The following is a 20,694-nucleotide window of genomic DNA, read 5'->3' as shown; positions in this document are numbered from 1 at the left end:
TGCACTGTCTGCGTGGAATGAAAAGGAAACCCTTGGTTGATGGAGCTCAATACTAACTCATTTGACAGCTGCTTCTATGTTGCGATCAGTATGTGTAAGTGTTATCCAGCATGTAAATTTTAATTATGATCTCGTATTGGTAAATTTTTACTTTATATTGTATACCTGTCCCCAGTTCCCGTGACGCCAATACTGCAGTAGCGCGAAAGAATGCTTGCAGCATCAAAGATGAAATTGAAGGTTTATTCTGGGAAGCAGAGCTAGCTCTAAACAGCATAGATCACGCTGAATATCATACTGCAGAAGCTTGGCCATCCAAAGCAACTGGTTACACGTGGGCACACATTGTTCGAAGAAACCCGAAAATAACTCACGGTTTCGTAATACTGTGGCTGCATGTCAGTGATACAAATTCATGCCCCATTTTTCACAGCCAAACTCTATGCAATCCCAGCACTGGCTTCTAGATAAGGCGCAACATTGCTGTGATGGAAACACCACTGACTATTCGGTACTGACATTTTTAGCACAAAGAAGGCCTCAAGGTGACATCTGTTTTGAATTATTACATCACTCACTTTTCTACATTTCTTCTAAAGCTGCGTAGTTTCTGGTTTCTGAGCGCCTCGGTTTCGCTTCGGGTCAATTACGCGGTCATGCGTCAATTGTAATCCGTGGAATCCTGCACTTTATCACTCTTGCTTCTAATGAAAACAAATATAAATAATTAAACCACCCAGCAAATATATAAGCATTCATATATTTCGCTGCAAATGTTTTTTCTTTATATCTGTAAAGGGAACAGCCTTGAAAACAAAACCGACAGTAAAACAAAAGCCACGCGCCTGCCGACCAATTTATCTGGCACCTAATTTGCTCACTTTTGCAATCTTCTCGGAATAAATTTTAACACGCAACCTTCCGAGCGCGTTGTGGCCCTCATTAGCTATCCATGAGCTTCTCACTGGTACTGCTGCTCTCCACTACGCACCCTGATTCAAACGCTACGTTTTCGTCGGCCCCTATTTCAGTGCACCCTCCACTTGTTCACGGAACACAAGTTTTAGATAGGAGTAGCTGCAAAATTACCCATCTAACCCTCTCAGAGCGTGTCCAGAGCGTACTGCTGAATCATATTTTGCGTAGATTGATGGTGTTGTCATTCCAGCATTTTTTTTTCGAATACTGCGATGCAATACCAGATGCAATTGGTGTTCCGAACTGGGAACGAATAACATCGTTGTTCAGATTCATAGACCCACTGATGTACGCTCGACTACCAGATGAAGTGGCGTTCGTCCTTCACAGTATTGCACAGTTTCTTTTATCGCGAAATGCTTAGCAATAAAAGAGTGTAGTGAAACTCTCATCTGTCGCAATGTTCCAGTTCGTAAAGGGCATCGCAGGTTCGCCATATGTAGGACTTCAACCCAATTTTAGTTTCTAGCTGGGAGCCCCTTAACGCCCGCACTAACCCGCAGCGACACAAACATCTCAGAACATGTGCCGGAAGTGAAACTTTGAAAGCTTACGAGGTCTTACTCTTACGCTTACAGAAGATGTGCCAAAAAATACAAAATAGCCTAAGTATACTTGAGCGGATTTCGTGGTTTACTGCATTTTACTACCTATAAGCAAAACTGGGGCACATCATTCGTCTCACGGGGACGAATGTAAGGTGAAACTTTGCAAGCGTGGTTTTCTTGCTGTTTACCGTCGGAAACGCGAATTATTTACCGCGATTATACACGGGCGATATCATTCGATGATTGATAGGATCAATTGACACGGAAGCTTAGGGTATGTGCAAAAAAAATACCATGTCGTATTACTTTTTTCAGGCAACTCTGAATCTGTTTTGCTAATAGTTTTATACAGAGAGGAGAAATCATTATTTTTATTCATCTCTGGTTTTCGAGAACGTGTTACTGTTTTTTAATAATACTCACTGCTAAACTGTCGAAATGATAAAGAAGAAATCTTCCGATTACACCACTGACAAGAACAAAAAATGGTTGCCTGCTTTCTATTCATACAGTCACTATACTTTCAAGCTCGGGGAGGCTTGAACCCCTCTTAAATAATATACCTTAGGCCTTCCACCTTCCTTTTCTTGTCCTCCTCTCTCAATCTCATTATCGAAGCTCGTTGGCGTTTTGTTATTTGGCTTCATTTGTCGTTTTTTTCTCATGCGCGTATTCGATGTCAAACATTAATGCTGCCATGCTAATAACTTATGGAACTGCATAATGAGGCTGTAAGTTCCTTAAAATAATCATCTGGAAGTATCGCTCACCTGTCTCTCTTTAGCAGGCTTTGCATTTGCATTCGTAAATAGAACGTGATCCACTGGACGTCTCTCTATCCGTCCTTATTTCTGATCGATGTCTGCGTTTTCTTTTTTGCAGACTGTGCAGACTTCGCTATGGGTAATCTCACTGTTCTGCGGCCTTTACTGCATCTTCATGAAGGTCGAATGGTACCGCAGTGACGAGACTGCCTCTATTGCGAAACGGATGTTCTTCGCCTTCATCGACCGCATACTGTGGACCGTGTTCCTCGTATGGTTCACCTTCGCCTGCATCACTGGCAGAGGAGGTAATGGAGAAACACTCGCTGATTTCGCCACAGTTCAATCGGCGAGTAGGATTGTACAATACCATTTTAAGATCTCATAAAACGAATGTACGAGATAGAAGAAAAACAGCTTCGAAAAAATTCAAACCTAAGGCTTCATGGAATGTTGCCATGTTTTGTCAAATTCAAAACGATCTCATAAACTGATATTTTAATTATGACATTGTTGATATCGAAATTGCGTTCAAGCTCAAAAATGTTGACTTTAATTGACGACTGCAGAAAACTAATTGTCAGTTTACCCAACATGAGAAATCACAGATGCTTTATTGCATCAACGTTGTGCATGAGCGCACAGGCGCCTTTGTTCATGAGAGCAGAACTGTTTACAATAGGTTCACAAGCGTTCTCGTCTAAGCAGTAGTTTGGGTTCTGCTCTTCTAGCCTACGTAAAGCATAGTTTAGTATAAGGTTTAATGCCTTAAAGCAGCTGTTGCTGTGAGAAACGCCATATGTGAAGGGCTCCGAAACTTTCGTACACCTAGGCTTTTTGCCGTGCACTGACATTGCATAGTACGTGGACGTCTTGTTTTTAGGCTCCATCGAAAAGCGAGCATTGCAGCCGGAATCGAACACGCATCCTTCGGTTGAGCATTTTAGTGCCCGGACTTCTAAGCCACCGCGGCAGGTTACATGTAATTTTTTACTGCTGACAAAAAGTATGTCTGTGTTATACGCCATTTTACCGAGGGCACCGCCATGGTGTGGAGGCTGCGCCATCTTACATCTAGGTTGAGAAAAACCCTCATTCTACTACTTACATATAATACCGCTCAGAACAATATGTCGAATTTAACATGCTTATGCGGCACAACCAGCTTTACCATGTTTCTATGGTGAAACAAACCACTTATAGCAATGCGGTCATAGGGAATTATTGCCTCCAAAAATAAATTTGATCCCTAAGGCCAACCTTAAGCAGCGGTATTCAGTTTTTGTCCACACCTAGCTACCAACAGTCCTCACAGCACGCATAAAAAGCTGGAAAACTGGAGCACTTTTGGCTGGGGCTTGAAATTCAAAGGCGCTGTCAATCTTCATCCGAGGAAATAAGTGCAACTAGAACCGCTTAGATCCACACCCGTACCATTTCTGGCATTCTTTCTATCTCCCCTTATCCTAATGTCTCCGGCTGTTTTCACATGTTAACTGAAACAACGAAAGGAAGAGATTTTGCAAGCCTTGGCATATACTAGCAAAAAAGCTGCGGCCTGCCGAAATGAAAAAGACCGGAAGGGGATAAAGAGGTAATGGAAACAGGGGGGCGATATAACAGGAGTAGGGTTGTATAAGAAACTCCACGAAATATAAAAGCAAACTGTAAAATAGTGCATCGTCCGCATGCTATTCTCATAGCACCCGAGGAGCTAAACCTTGAAGTCGCCTGATGGTCGCGGGCTTCTTTTTTGCGCCTTCGACAGCTGCTGGTGTAGCCTAGAATGCAGCAGTGGTAGCTGGCTAGACGACCTTGCATTCCATGATTGCATTCCAGTATGATTTGCATGTTAGAACTAGGGGAGTCTAGCCGAATGTGTGGTGCACAGGCAACAGACAGAGATTTGTTTAGCCGTGCATTCTACCCCGAATCCTGCTGCGGAGGTTCCTTTACCAGCAAGGGTGCGATAAATTCGAAGCTGTCCAGCAAACAGAAGCAAGTTGCAATGTTTTCTGTGTATTCATGTATGAATTTCGACTCGAGTTGCAAAAACGATTTCTATTGGCAATGCATAGTGTCGTGGATGGCTAGCGTAATCCCTGTTTCTATTTCATAAGGTTCCTTTAATAGTATAAGCAACGACGCTTGTGGGCGATTCCTCTGCCCACGAAGCACACAGAGACAGGCCGAGGCGGGACGTGAAAACAAAGGGACACGTTTATTCCTCACATGGCGTCCGTGGCTGAGGTCAGTGGGTACGCGGCCAGCATCAAGCACGAGATCCGGGAAAAAGACGACGCACGAAGACCCGGAAGTAACAGTGCGCCTCCCTTTTATACACATCGCGGGAAGGGCAGTTCTACCCGCCCGCGCGGGAGAGGGAAGTGGTAAATGGAGACTGCGTTGCAAGCGCAGGAAAAGGCGCGGGATTTAAATATTCAAGAGGGCCACACAAGCTGAGTGAATAATGACTTCGATTGAATAAAGTTACTTGCCAACAGGAGACTGCTTTGATAACATTGACGCAAAAATGGCTTCACTTGGAGGTCATGTAATCAGGTCTTCTCGCGAACTCGAGATCACGTGTCATGGTATTGGACACAAATGCTTCTAGCGTACCGTTCAGGCCCTTGTCATTCATTAATTTGACTGTCTAAGCTTAATCCTGTCAACAACGTGCAGCTACCAATGGCTCTTCCTCACGATTATTTGGCGTGTCTTACGGGCATACTACAAAGAAACGTACCTAGGAGTCCCTAGTTTCTTGTATATACGTAAATGACCTTCTCAATAATATTTCATCTCTTTAACGCCTTCGCGGATCAGAGATTTGTTATGAGAAGATGGTTAGGACAGACCATCTTACCTTTCAAAATGATATTACAACTATATTTGATTGGAATAAGGACAGGCGGATATGCCTAAAACCTGGTACTTGCAAATGTATTACTTTTAGCCGCAAGTGTGATAATTAAAAGTTTGAAAACTCTATAAATAGCACACCTCTATCTCAAACCGTGTCCTAAAATTATTACGGAATGAAGTTAACAGCAAATGTTTCAGGCTGTAGACATATTCCAACTGTATGGTGTCATAATAAAGCGCTCAGCATCGCGAATCCAGATCTTATACTCCGGAATTTCTGAAACTCACCTGAATTTGTTAAAAAACAAACAAACATGCATATCTGCTTACGTTAGCATGCCTTAGGAAGTCGTCTTGAGCGCGTGGTCTCCGTATCAAAACTACCTCCTTGCAATGCTCCAGCTCATTGCATAAAGAGCTCTCTGAAACATTTCTATCATATATAGTTCCCGTAACCCACCGCCAATTTATTCGAGCCTATTTCCATAGTGATATGCAGCTTCTGGAAATTCGTCGCTCTCAATCATTTTGGTTCATTACATAAATATTTCTAAAGTCGCTCTTTGTTTCTGTCCCTGGAATTAATCCTTCTGGTTCCTTACCGCTTACATAAGCATTTCTGCTTCAGATGCATAATAGGACACACTAATTCATGTATTTCTTCATTTCTTAGGTAATTCAGCTCTGGAATAGCCTTTCTGTCGCCATATTCTGTTTATATAAACCTTAGCCCTTCAGATGGAACCTCTGTGTGCTTTTTTCTCTATAGTCGAGTTGAAAATATTGTTCTCTTTTGCATTACTATGCCATTTGTACTTGGTTGTCCTCTTTTAGCTTCGTCGCGTCTAATTCCAGTGGCTTCTGTTCCTATTCGAATCTTTTTTTCTTATCAAAACGTACTCATTTCGGCCTACTGTGCGCTCCTTCGAGGTATTTGTTTATACAATATAGGTTGCAACACCCGTGTGATATATTAAATTTCTGTATATCATTTGTCTTTGTTATGCCCATCTCTACCAATGTTATTCGGAACATGTAAGCAAAAATACATAACGTAAATAAAAGCAAATTTCTTTACATGTGTGTGCAAATATCTTGCCTCAGTTCTGCCTAAAGCAGAAGTGGAAGCTGAAGCCCGCGCAAAGAATTCATTGTAAAAACACTCAATGTTTTTTGCTTCTAACATTTTCTATTGTGAATTACCTGCACGTGGTAGGCATAGCGCCTGGTATACCATCAAAGCCACCATACGTCAGAGCATTTTTGTCTATTCCATCTCTCTTTTGCTGACCTCCGCTTCTGATTTCACTGTAATACTAGGAAAACTATCAGACTAAGTATAAAAGGAAGCCTACTGATTTTTCATGGAAGGAATAGTGCAGATAGCGGTTGTCCGAATTTCATATGGAACTTAGGCACCCTATTTGGCGAAAACAATAAGTTCTAGTGCTTTTTTGGTGTAGCATATGTTCATTATTCATATTTTTCCTGATAAAAACATTGCAGGATTTCTGAACCAGTTCCTTTCATGGAGCGTGTTCGCCCCGCTTGCTCGACTTTCCTTCGGGGTGTACCTCATCCACTATCCATTCTACCTCCTGACAAGGCGCCTAGTGAGAGAACGCATCTTCTATTCTCATTACACGCTGGTAAGTGCTTCTGACTCTCGCCGGTAATTCGTGGGACATATTACCAACGTAGTAAGTATACGACACGGAAATAAGTGACTTTGTGCTTTTGGTAGACAATAAGTGCCAAGTGTGGATGTCATTTCACTTTTTAAATTCATTCTTTTCGGGACAACATTATGATTTCCATTTGTATAGCCAGAAAATTACGTTAACCTCTATGTTTTAGTTGCACATATTTGTTCTACAGTGATAGATGCAACAAGTCTCTGACCTTGCGTGCGGAGTTGATTTGATGCATTAGGTAGATTACGCCCCTTTTTTTAGGGAAACAAAGAAATGAGAGAACCAGCCAATTTTCAAAATGCTACATCTGTACTTTCCGCACGTTGTGATGAAATGAGTGCCTTGTAACATATAAATATGTTGTGCCTGTCTTAACTAAATGTACCAGCACACAGAAAGAAGCGCCAGTTTTCATTTAGACGGCCAATAATTGGACATTTAATAGGCAGGGAATACTACTTTCTGATATTGCCCAGTACTTTAGCAGGAAACCAAGGGCTCGCGGACATCTCGTCTCCATTCAGGAAAGAGATGTGGTGGCTGTAGCCGCACAAAGAACATCGTGCGTGGATCTATTGAGCTGAAAACTGTTAGTCTCTGTCAAGGTAAAAGTTGTAAGCATCACCACTAGCTCCATCTAGGTAGTTAGCCCTTTTGGTTTGCCCGCATATATGAAGTTCTTGAATATAGAACACATGCATTCTCTCCATTTGATAGACATGGCAGTGTATTCACTATACCTTGCACGCGATATTAGACTGCACTCCAAGGAATTCGTGTTTGCCTCTTATTTATGGGCACCATCATCATCATCATCAGCTTGATAATACCCACTGCAGGGCTAAGACCTCTCCAATATTTCTCCAATTAACCCAGTCCTGTGCTTGGTTCCCCCGCGGATGGGCATCTGGAAGTGCCACAATTCCTTCGTCTAGACCTATGTACACATCCGCATTGTTCATGACTCATTACTTAATTATCGTGAACTGCTACGGATTAGTGTTTATTTATACTTCTTTCATGTCCTACTATAAATCTCTGCATATGTCACTCTTCAATCATGATATTAGTAGTTTCGCGTATTTCACCATTTCTTGTAGCTCATTTCATGTAGTGCTGACAAGAAAAGCGTTATTGGAAAAAATGGTGGTGCTGCAGTAGCCACCAATAATAACTGCACTCTGGACAGTTTAGGACTCTAGATAGGTAAAGGGGACAGCCGTGGGTTCCCTTTACAAACCTTTGTACATTTTATACATTATTTTCCCAAACAGTTCACATTTTAGGGTCGATTTCACTGAGAGCCAATTCGCAGCAGTAGCTGTGACGTGATGTCGAACCAACGAATTTTAACTGGCCAACAGGGTATTTGAAACAACTTTGATCTATTATTCTGACTCTTACTGCTATCCAAAGTGCTCAGCGAGCACTGAAAATTCGTCTAAAATCGTGCCGTACCGTTATACCGTATTTTCAGATGTAAAGATATATATTTTTTCTGCCAATTGAATACCAGGGACGAAAGCTTGAAAATAGAATGGCTTGATTAAACGTAAGAAGAATTAGAAAACTCCTAACCCGCAAAGAGTGTAAAATGTCTGTTCCATTCAGGAGAATACATTACATGCAGTATTAGCGCCACGGAGTCGCGAATAAGGATTTGTATTGGCTGAAAGCTTTAGAAGAATGGGTAGAGTGACTAGCCACAAGTTGTGGGAAAGGTTACAGACGTAGGGCAGGCGTCGCAGGAGCAGCAATGCCAAGTGTATCTGCAGTGTCGCGTTAAATTACTAGAGGATTTCCAGCACTGCCACAATTAAAAAGCCTACTTCTCAATGGGAGGAAAGCGCGGCACGTTGTACAGAAAATTGACCAGCACGTTAAAGCTTCGGTATTTCTTGTTTTGTAGTTCCATCGCCGGCGGTGCTGACATCCATGCAGAACTCATGCCAAAACACGTACACCGCAATCATGTGTCGTTGTGAAACGTGCAGAGCCATCTCCTTCAATCTCCACTCACCGACTGTTTTATCAGCACTCTCAGAAAGTAAAAATATCGGCAGACTCTTAGGACCGCTTGTAAATCTGTAATACGACAGCGTTAACGGCTCCCGTCTCCGCCATGAATACCATCCCGGACCGGTGCATTTTTTTTTATTCAAGTTTACGACGAGGTATAATAAGGTGTTGCTAGATATCATGATATCACTACTTTCATCAGCACAACCTATATCGGTAAGTGGCGCAACGAGGTTATAAACGGAAACAAGCACAACTTGAAAATATTTGCTAAACTCTTTCGAGACTATTACCAGATCGCTGACACGACATTTCCTATTTTGCACGCAGTGTTCATTCCGCAGAATGGAAGACCAAAATTTTCGAGGCTTATTCCTCGAAATGTTTGGTCAATCGCACTGAATGATTAAGTTCAGTCTTCTGCTTAGATATCTTTCTATGGTAACATAAGTATTGGGTATATAAGGTAGAATTGATAATAAAATGTGCTTCACTGGCGACTGCGAAAGCGGTGAGGGCGAATGAGTGGGGACCATTCTAATGTTTTGACTGCTTCGAAAATTTCGCTTCTAAAGTGCTATGAGTGGTTATAACTCGCGAGAAGCCCATGTCACAAAAGGGCCAGATATGAGAATGAGGTCAGAATTTGATGAGATATGATGGCCGCAGCTAGCAGAGTACAGGGCTCATTGAAGGTGAATGGGAGAAGCGTTCCTTCTGCCGCAGACATAACTAGATTGATGACTGTATTGGCAACCTGATTTTTGTTTCTAGTTGCGAATCTATTTGCAGTCGAGCAGCGCTCGGTTTTGATAAGTCCGGCTTCTAATGAAAGGCGTTACCTTTTTGAGTCCTGCAAATATATGAAATTTGAAATCATCTTTACAAGCATGAGCAATCAGTTCTTCTTTGGATAACTATTTCCACCATTACCAGGTGTCCGAGTGCTTCGCCGTACTCACCTGGAGCTATATCATCAGTTACTTCCTGTTTATCGCCTGCGAAGCTCCACTGGGGAGGCTGGACAAGCTGGCATTTGTGGAGTGGCCCCGAAGGCGAGCTGCTGAGGCCAGGTCTACGGAAAACGGAGAGCAGTGCGACAGCAACATTAAAGCCGCCGATGACTGGCCCGCAAGAAGCAATGAAGGCTGCACAGCCAAAAACTGCCTCAATAAGGATTGTTTCCAATTGGGAAAAATCTCTCACCATAGTGAAAGCTGTGCCAGCACGCGGTGGCGTTTTTGATGGTAGCAGAGGTGGTGTCAGTTTTACTGAATTCTCCTTTAGAGGTAGCGAGCTCGTTGTACCCTTATTGAGGCGTTTCTATGCTTTAAGACATGGTGTAAAGAGTGAAGTGAATACAAGTGAACAAAGCTGGAATTATTAATTCTTCTTGGCGCAAGCTTTCCGACTTGTTCTTGACGTTTGTTGCCGCTTCTCTGTAACAAGTTGCGTTACCTTTACTGTTCGTGATTTTTGCTAAATAAAAAATTTTGAGGCAAAAGTCTTATGACGTGAAAAACTGTCTAGCGTTGTTGTTGTCTACACTCGATGGCATATATAAAGATATTACTAAAGCCGTTGTCTAGCCACCGATGTAGAACAAATACGTTATGTAGCAGGGCCCTACCCCCCTCCTGTCACCTCTGGTGAACCACTTACCTGTATATCGACTTCCTTGGGGCACCACATATCCCTTTTTTTTGTGTCAAAATTGTGACGGACCCATTCCCGGAGCATTTCGTGTGGTGTCACACCATTTCGCTACCTATTTGGCATGCATCAGCTAATCAAGTTGCAGGTTTGTTTGCGATACGGACTCGAACCAACGTCAAATTTATCTCCAATAGCATCCTTTAATTGCCCCTTCACACCAACTGACCTATCGATGCGGGCTTTGTGAAAGGAGTAGGGAGTGCGCCTCCAGAGGAGGAAAAGTAGCGTTGCCGCCGTCAGAATAGCGCTTATGACAAACCATCAGAGAAGCAGAAAGTCTACAGAAGGAAGCCTCGCGAACGGTCGCACAGTGGCGCGCGCTGCAGGAGGAAGCGTGTGAATCGAAAATCGCGCGCAGGGCATTCCGAACTATTGCCTTTACAAACGTGAGTGGTCCTAATTATTTCTGCTAAATTTACTTTTCTCACACGTTTTCTCACAGCTAAGGCTAATACATTTTCATACATCTGCCAATATCATTCATTAGAATCTGACACTGATGCACAGTAGCGGATTTGTAAAGGCAGTCCAGCGCCAAAATGCTCCAATTGTCTTTCACAGTTTACATAAAAGGAAAATCAAAATAAAAAATTCCGAGCCCCATCTCTAAATAAGACGTATTTTACTCCATAATGTACTCTTGAGAGTGGAGGAAGAACTTTTAACCAACACTTAAGTCACAGCTTTGTAGCAAATTCAAGTGACGGAGTGGAACAAAGCGATCATGAAGTCATGGTGTAATGTTCTTCCGCCATGCGTGTTCATCTAACATCAAGAACTGCACCAAGGTTCGGACGTTTCGTGAAGAAGAAAAAGTGCGAAAAACACGCTGTTTATTACCTTAAGGAGTTTTAAGGTAGTACCAGTAAAAACCTCATTGTATAGAAAAATCCGGCGCCATCAGCTTTCTGAGAAAAAAAACACGGTCAACGCTATGGCTGGTGCGAGTTTGCAGGTTACATGGCCGGGTACTCTTTGTCCGTCATGCTGCGTGATGTCACAAGACCGCACGACAATGCAGGCTACGCCAACTACGTTTTCACATTGGAGATAGAAGGGTGAGTTGTGAACGAAGCCTTCCAGGGTTCTTGTCGAAGGAGCAAAACACGCTACTGCTAGATCATGCATACACGTCATTACTGGTTGGCTGCATAGGTCGCGTTGTCTTTCATAAACGTCGCTGGCTTACAACTGCATGCTAAAGATTATCTGCGACATAATAGAGGCACCCGCTAAGGTGTTAGTAATAAAGCCAGCTGCAAAGTGTATATACCGGAATGAAGATGTACAAGACGACCCGAAGTCGGAAACCTTTAGCACTATCATGTCTTACCCTTTAAAGCAGTGCTGAAGTTTCTCAAACTTTTATCGGTAATTTTCGACTTCCCAGGCAGCAGCCGCTACGTCTATCTCCTGAAATTCGCTTTGTTATAGCCGGTATCGCCTCTCTGAATAGTACACGCAAAAGCGTTACCTTCAGCAATGCCGTGATTTTCAGTCCAGGCAGGCGGTGAATCGCTCCTGAAGGATCATTCAAGGAGACTACAAGCACTGTGCAAGCTTACTTCGCCTCTTTAATTTTTGATATTCTTGTAGCGTTTCAGGTCTCAGCTTCGGCTGCTCAATCGAAATAATAATTTTGGTAGCATCGCACGTAGATTCTCCCGTCGTCGAAGGAGGAACGTGTGCCGTAATTTTAACCTGGAGTCCCTCACGATTCAGGATGATTTTTTGTAGCAAGAAGCGGATACAAATAGATTTTGCTCAAAATGTAAAGATGCTATTTAGAGCAAATAATTGTACAGGTACAAGATTCCGCGTAATAACCAAATAAATTTGGGACACAACAGAGCTGTTGTGGCCTGTTTTCATTTGTGCCGTCACGCGCACTGTTATTTTGGAAGTCCTTAACTAATTCGCCCGACATATTGGACTGTGAAATTCAATTTCTAGTAAAACGGCTATTTTGCGTGTCTTCTTGGTCCTTTCCGTGTGTTACTATTAGCCACCGCGGCAACTTGCCGAGCACGATCTTTGAGGTTTGGCGTTCGCAAAAGAATCCTTCCACTAGATGCACCGGTCTTTTTACGCGGCGTACAAGCCTCAGCGAGCCATGGAAGATGACTCTGAAATCTGTTTCGTCGCAATAGCTACAAAAAGTGGGAGTGTACAAAGATCATTGGAGGGTTTTGGTACAGTTCCATGCTGGAGCTGAACACTCAAAGTTCCAGTGGCACCAGTTCACACGGTGTTTTGACCATACCAGTGAATTCCTTAGGCAGCAGATGGTCCCCGCGCAACGTGCATTTGTTCCTAAAAAATCTCCAGTGACCAGAAAACAGATAAACGTCATGAATGGCGTCTTCCTACACAATAACGTAAGGCCAGTCCTTAGCCGGGGGACACACATTCACGGCTGATTCAAAAGCATTCAGACCCCAGTTTTTAGCCATCATGAGACAAATTTCTCGATACGCGAAGATCGAAGCAGACTGTTGAGTCTCTCATGGTGGAAAGGTTTGAGGTAAGTACAGACAGGCACGGAAAAAGCTCATTTGGTAAATAAAAGCATCGCTTTGTTTCCTCTTTTCGTTTTTCAGTTTGATGCGCTGAATTACGGATGTTACCATCGTCTTCTCATTAGAAGGTAGATGGTTGATTGCCAGTCAATCCGTGGTGAAACCAACATTCGCCTGACCCTCCCATTGTGTTCACCCATTTGACCGCGTAAACTCTGCTACTGGAGGCGTAACTTCGGATTTTGCCTCGCTGGGCATGAATGACCTTAAGCTGAATCCTGATGACCTTAATCTAATTAAGTGCATATGTCCGCCGAAAAGTGAGATAGATATTATCCCTTCCATTCGCCAAAAACGAACTTAAACAAAAAAGTTTAAACAATTACAGAATAAAAAGCCTGTTAATGGCACTATTGCGTCTACTCTCAAAGTGAGAGTAGTTCGTCCCCGTAATTGAAACCATCAGACCGCGTAAACTTGCTAATCAATGCAACACCATGTTTAACAGAGCTTTGGCTCGAAACCATCATAATTTGTGATTTTTCGCATTGCTTCTTTGAAGAAGATAATCTGTGAGCTACTGAGTGTACATATATACCAGAGATTCGCGTCTATCATGGACCTCCTGCGCCAACGACACATTGTAGAGGACCAGTAAAACCCTTCTCCAACCATCCGCTATGTTCCGCGGCTACCTGGAACCAGGAAAATACTACCAAACTCGAGGCTGGCAGTTAACTAAGTTGGCTGGGCCACGCCAGACCACCATGTTACGCCTAGCGCCCAATCTTGGCCCTAGCTTGTTCCCCCCCGTATGTTGCTTCGGGAGTATTTGTTCATCTTGCTTCGAGAAATGACCGATGGAAGCTTTCTTTACGCGGGCTTCGTGAAAGCTCGGAATAGGGTATACGCGAAGATGCGAAACGGTTCCAGGCAGGGGGGTAGCCTAGCTCCCGCCTCTTCAGTCCAAACTTAAGGCTGCTACTGCGCGAAACCCTATCATGTATGCAGTACAAAAACTGGCGTGTTGTTAAGAAGCGGTTCGTCGTTCAGAATAATATTTGAGATGGACGCTTTCGTAAACGTAGCATAATCAACATTGTTACCATCAAGCAAAGCAACCACTGTCACTCGCTTTAGAAGCTAGGTTTGATAGTTCGCCAAAAGAAACCGCCATTGTTCAACATGGTATGTATAGCGACTTCTGTATAGCGACTTCTATGCCTCATGTTGACGGGATATCAGTATCAGCATTGTATACAAATAGCTTATTGTCGATTATTAGCTTGCCATAAGGAGGAGGAAGATGAGGAGGAAAGGCAGGGAGGCTAACCAGTAAAAGCAACCGGTTTGCTACCCTGCACTGGGAGAAGGGGATGAGTGGATATAAAAGTAGTGAGTGAGGACAAGCCACATCACATCACGTTGCAGTCATGTCATAGCAAACTCATAGTCTTTCGATTAGGCCTGTGCTTCTCATAAAGCGGAGCAGTGCCTGGGAGGCCTTCACCGCAGACGATTGCCGTGGCCAGGGACCTAAAATCTTAGTTTCACTCAATGGGCGTCCATCTAGATGATCCAGCGGACGGCACAGACACTGCCTTTCCTCACTGTATGTCGAGCACTCACAAAGAATGTGGCCTATAGACTCGTCGCATCCACAGTTTGTACATTTAGGGCTGTTTGCCATGCCTATCATAAAATAATACGAGCTTGTGAATGCTACACCAACCCACAGGCGGCACAGCAAAGTTTCTTCACATCGGGGTAGGCCAGGTGGAAGCCGGAGCTTCAGGTCAGGGTCCAGGGATTTTAGGCGGCAGTTAGCAAACTGGTCAGAATTCCACAAGGAGAGCGTGTGTTCCCGCGCAAGTGCGCGAAGCCTGCCCGCTGCGTCTGCCCTGGGAAAGGGAATCAACACACAATCGCCGTCTTGGTGGGCTGTTCGTGCGACCTCCGCCCGAAGATTGCCCGCTATACCGCTGTGTCCTGGAAGCCACTGGAAGATGATGTCATGTCCTCCATTAATTGCAGTGATGAATTTGTCATATTTCCGCAACGAGTTGTTCATGAGCTCCACGGCGAAGAGCCGCTTTTAATGCTTGCAGGGTTGCTTTTGAATCTGTGAAAATAGACCACCGCTGGGGGCTCTGCTGACTGATATGCCTAATTGCGACACGAAGAGCGGTTAGCTCTGCAGCTGTTGAAGAAGTCTGGTGAATTGTCCTAATTTTTATTTCTGCATTAATTGACGATATGACCATGGAGCCTGAAGAACTCAAGGCATTCACTGAACCATCGGTGTAACGTGCAAACGATTTGCATGGTACTCATGGAAGTATTCAAGAGGGATTTGTTTTAGTTCTATCGTCGATAGGTCGACCTTCTTCCTGATGCCGGCTATTGAAAGAAGCACGTGTGGTTTATGCACGCTCCATAGTGGAGAGGACGGTCTAGATGTGGGTGTAAACTGGGACGGCAATATAGCGCGATGCGCATCAACGGTCTTGGTAAACGCGGCCTGGTAACGGGCGTCCGTGCGGTCGATGCTCCAACTATACCGTGCATTATTTATGAGATTTCTTCGCTACAACTTACCTGCAGTTGGAAATATCCAGAAAGCCAACTTGGGAATTCTACAGAGCGTTCAAGCTCAAGCTCTGCGAACCTGCCTGGGATTGCCGAAATGTGCGTCTACAGCTGCTACCATTTTAATTGCACAGGAGCATCCCATATCTACCTACCTAACAGTTGACTCCCTGAGGGCACATTTCCGACATATCTCTCGGGTTCCCTGTCATCATTTAGCTTGCCATAATGTATTTTGTATCGTGTATAAGGTTCCTTGGAGTACCAGCACCCCTCCCCCTCCTTCCACTTCTTCCTTCGGGGGCAGCCGTGTCCGAAAGACAGCGCAGCCACTCGGAGGAGAGAAGAGAGATAACTATTGCATCCGCGCCGTCAGCTTAACGCCCGCCTGTGGAGCGCTTCGTCGTTGTTCTTTTTTTTTTGTCTAGGCACGTCCGAGTGCCGTTGCTCCTGAGTGCTGAGACCATCGGGGCGGAGGCGGGGAGGTGGGGGGCTTCCAACATACTTTCCCTTTGAACTGTAATGTTTTATTATAGCTGCTTGTTTCATTTTTAGCCTACACTGTCCTTTCTCCCAGTCATTCACCAGTTTTATTTCCTCGTTCCTGTCCACGGCTCCCTTTCATTCCGCCGCCGCCGGTCACGTGCTTCTGTGTGCGCGATAGCGCATTTGCTGTGCGCGCAAAGTTTCTTCTGCATGCAAGCATACGCACTGAAAAGCCTCAAGAGCTGAAAACTATCCATTCTTGAGCTTATCGTCGGCAGAAAGTAGTTTGTGTTTGTGTTTAGAACGAGAGAAACTTTTTTATGATCATTCTTTTTCTTGCTGAGATTCTGAAAAGATGCACTCTGTGTCTACTAGATCAGCTGATACGCTCAGCTGATCCGAACAGCAAGAAACTATACTCGTTTGAGATATTGCTCTTATGTCTCATCTGCGACTTCTAGTAGTGCAACGAAGACAAGGGCGATTCGCGATAGCTGGTTTACTGAATAGTTACATTTTTTCTTTGAAGCAAAAATTTTAATTGGAAGTGCTTGAATGGGAGAACTAGACTTTGGGCTATTGTCACTGAGTTGAGTGGCAGCAATGATTTTGTCGAGAGTCTCAACAGGCGAAGAAAGACAGTGGAGAAAACTTTCAAAATTGTACGTATTTACGGATTGCTAATGTAATTCAGACAGAATGGAGATTTTAGTATTTATTTGCATTAATTTAGATATTCTGCAGGCCAGAACTTTGGCCCAAGCCGGAGGAGCATTGCATAAAAATAGACATATAACAAGCGAACACACTAGAACACTTCAAGAGAACAATAAAAACAGGAATTACGTTCACTCTACAAATGTTTAAAATGGCTTCCCAGCATTTCCATAAAAGCATCCGACTCAAGTGTGCCAGCGGGGAGGGAATTCCAGTCTGCAACCGTTCGCGGGAAGAAACTGAACTTATGATTGGGACTAATGAATTCTGAAGAGTGCGTCTAGTTTTTCTCGTGTTAAATGATTTCACACAGTCAGGCAACTGGATAATAATTTTACCTGCGAGGCTTTTGTGAAGCAACAAAAGACGCCTGATTTTGCTTCTGATCTTTAACGTTTGGATACTATTTTTTTCATTACCTGAGTTGGTGAATGATCCATTTTGTATTTACCGAAAATATATCGGATCGCATTTCTTTGTATTTGCTCTAATTGACTGATGTCTTTTTTGGTATAAGGGTCCCACACTATAGCTGTATATTCCAGTCTGGATCTTACAAGAGAATTGTAGGCTATCATCTTAGTATTTGCTGGAGCACCTTTAAGCTCTCTTCTAATGTACCACAGCTTCCTAACAGCCGTTGAATAGATATGGGTAATGTGCACTGACCATGTAAGATTGTTAGTAAGAGTTACGCCTAGATATTTTTACTTATCAACCTCTAATACAGATTTACCGCAAATCACGTAAGGAAATGTACTAGGAAGTTTTTTTCTAGCAATGCGGAGCAGTACAGTTTCTTCACTGTTCATTTCTATCCCCCATTTAATGCGCCATTGAGTCACTGCTTCTATAGCTTTCTGCAAGCAATCATGATCTATTGAAGAAGATATTTCGCAAAAATCACATAGTCATCCGCGAGCAGTTTTATAGACACATCTTCTGGAATACACCTACTAAATCATTGATATAAATAAAAATAAAAGTGGCCCTAGTACACTTCCTTTCGGATCACCAGAAGTAACATCGCGAAAGCTAGTACAACAATCTCTGACCCCAATAAATTGTTCTCTGTTTCTAAGGTAATCACTTGTTCATTGAATAATGCCAAAATGGAGACCTATGCACTCTAATTTCTGTACTAACTTTTCATGTGGTACCTTGCCAAAAGCCTTGCAATAGTCTAAAAACAGCACATCGATTTGTCCGGACATATGTAATATTGGCGAAAATTGCTGTACTGTAGTCGCGAGTTGCGTCACAGTAGAAAGCCCTCTTATGAAACCATGGTGATGCTCAGATAATCCGTTGTGATCACTGAGGGAGCCATGAATAAATATTGCAAAAACATGCTCTAAAAGTTTCGAACAGGTACTCGTTATTGATACTGGACTGTAGTTTGATACTAGTAAACGGTCTCATTTTTGGTGAATTGGCACAACACGTGCTTTCCTTCAACCCGACGGTATTCTTCCTCTTAATAATGATATCAAAAAAAAGTTTGTAGGAATGAAATTCAGCCATGTACTCAGCGTAAAGCCTCAAAATTTATTTCGGAATAATATTTGAGCGATTTCTAGGCGTGCAAATTTCTTAGCAACAGACTCCTGGTACAACGTAGGCGGAGTTTGGCCAATATTGGACTCGATGTCATCTGACGGAACAAGAAGCGCGGAGAGCAAATGAGCAGTGATGACAAACGAACACAGCAAGTGACATATATGAAATTCTAGCGCTTTTACCTGTCTGAGGGGAACGACAGCGCTAGTACACAAAGGTGGCTAGAGTGAGCGCACGTTACGAGTGACCAATAACCAACCTGCAACAAAAATTAAGGAATTCATTCGATCATAATCGTAGCAGTGTCGAGCCCTAAGTGGTGCGTGAAAGGTGGGCGTCTTTGCAGCAAAAGCAGAGTTCTCGAGTTAATTGTAGCACAAGGCTGCGAGATTAAAATGTGGTTAAGAATTGGAAATATCTGTGATGGTCAAACGGTTTTTCCACGCAGTATCCAGTACGGTTCTTGCGTGCGGCTCTAGAGTTGATGATGGGGCCGCCAGAACAGTATAACGTCGGCAAGTTTTGGTGAGCAAAGCAGCGTGCAAAAAGAAGAAAGGCATCGCTCCGGCCAGGTCGTAGAGGTTTTATTACTCTTGGCATAATAATTTAGCATGGTGACTTGCCAAAGTCTGTTGAATATTCCGGGTGCCGCCTCCGCTCAACACCGTACTCTTCACTGCACGATATTTGGGCCATCCCACTTACAACGGGGGAGGGACGTACACGGACTGGAATCATCCATTCTTCACCGCAGGGTACGGCTGTGTGCGCGTGTGTTGTGTGTGGTCGGTGGGTGGCGCGAGAGAGGGACGCAAGTGCGCGTGCTCGCTTCAAGTGTAAGAGAGACTCAGCGTTTACGGAGCAGTGCGGTGCATAGTTCATGGAGACGCTCTCCGAACAGTGTCCATAGTGAGTGCAGTTTGGAGAATTAAAATTCATGTTGTTGTTGTTTCAAACGTTCTCCCCAACGTCATGGAATTACGAACATATTTTTTGGTGCCGAAACCCGGGAGTAAGCGAAAAACAACGGCAACTTGAAACCAGCGTTCCAACTGCAACGGACGACAGCGATGGAGCGTCTCCAAACAAAGAGAGAAGTTACGCGCGCCGATGTGAAGCGACTCAACGAGGAGCTTGAGCGACTAACGACGGCGAATGACTTTGGCCCCCAGCAACGAGACCTCCTCGCGGAAATATCAGATGGGTTGGACATTGTTTCGGGAGATTTGAAACAGTTAGATGCCTTGATTGAGCCGCATGTGAGTGACGAAGGCCTCGCGGAAGAATACAAAGGCGTTCGTCAGTGCCAAGCTCTCATGACACGAATGCGGACAAAGCTTCGGCGTTTCAGTGAAACAAATTCTAACGGTGCAACAAGCACATTGAATGCAGAAGAAACCGCGTCCAGATTACCTGCTACCCGTTCGGGACAACTGAGGTTGCCTAAGCTGGAGCTTCAGAAATTCAGCGGCAGCAAACTCGACTGGCAATCGTTCTGGCAAAAATTCCGGCAAGCAGTCCACGAGAATAACAGCTTGACTAGCATACAAAAGTTCTTGTACCTGCGGACAGTGTTGACAGGAAAGGCGGCGGCCGCTTTGACCTGCGTCCAAGCGACGGAGAAGAATTACGACTACGCTGTAAAGACACTCCAAGAGCGTTTCGGGCGTCAGGACGTGCTCGTGCAAGAACACTTTACGCAGCTGGTAAACCTTCCCCAGGTTACAGCTCTCAGTGACGTCAACGCGCTGCGACGCCTCCACGATCATGTTCAGCGAAACATGGCAGGACTTAAAACTTTAGGTGTCAAATCGGACAGCTATGGTGCGATGCTGTGCGCGGCTTTATTTCGGGTATTGCCGGCAGAATTGGCTGTTGAGTACCATAAGGCCCACAGTGCAGACAAGGACGTGCTCGACAGTTCGAGTCTCCAAGCCATTCTGCAATCAGTTCGCCTGGAAGTGGAGAGCAGGAAAAAGGCGCACGGACAAAGCACGAACGCTCCTCAGCAAACGCGACCTGAACGCGCCAGTGAACGGCGTCCCAACAGCGTCTACGGCAAAGGCTCAGCGGCCAGCCTCCAGGGGGGTGCCAAATTGAGCAAGGAAAGATGCCCTTGACGGAGGCAGTCAACGATCGTTTATAACAGAGAAGCTCTCGCGAATACTGGATCTTGAGGTGATCGGTGAAGAGGAAGTGACCATTTACCCTTTCGGCGGCTCGACCAACGTTATGA

General features: G+C 44.2%; 1 protein-coding gene across 1 annotated transcript in view; it reads left to right on the top strand.

Annotated features, from left to right (window-relative positions):
- LOC146172546 (nose resistant to fluoxetine protein 6-like) overlaps positions 1-10,353 on the top strand; it is a 63,563-nt gene extending 53,210 nt beyond the window's left edge. The window contains exons 13-15 of the mRNA XM_084585956.1: positions 2,409-2,598; positions 6,665-6,807; positions 9,808-10,353. Of these exons, the coding sequence (XP_084442082.1) occupies positions 2,409-2,598; positions 6,665-6,807; positions 9,808-10,116 (642 nt within the window). The 3' untranslated portion in view covers positions 10,117-10,353. The remainder of the gene's footprint in view (positions 1-2,408; positions 2,599-6,664; positions 6,808-9,807) is intronic.
- Positions 10,354-20,694: the final 10,341 nt, after the last annotated feature.

Source organism: Amblyomma maculatum, unplaced genomic scaffold (genome assembly GCF_055883805.1).
Source record: "Amblyomma maculatum isolate TAMU_Amacu unplaced genomic scaffold, ASM5588380v1 scaffold_13, whole genome shotgun sequence".
In the NCBI taxonomy this organism is placed as follows: Eukaryota; Metazoa; Arthropoda; class Arachnida; order Ixodida; family Ixodidae; genus Amblyomma; species Amblyomma maculatum.
This window is presented reverse-complemented; position numbering and strand designations above follow the sequence as displayed.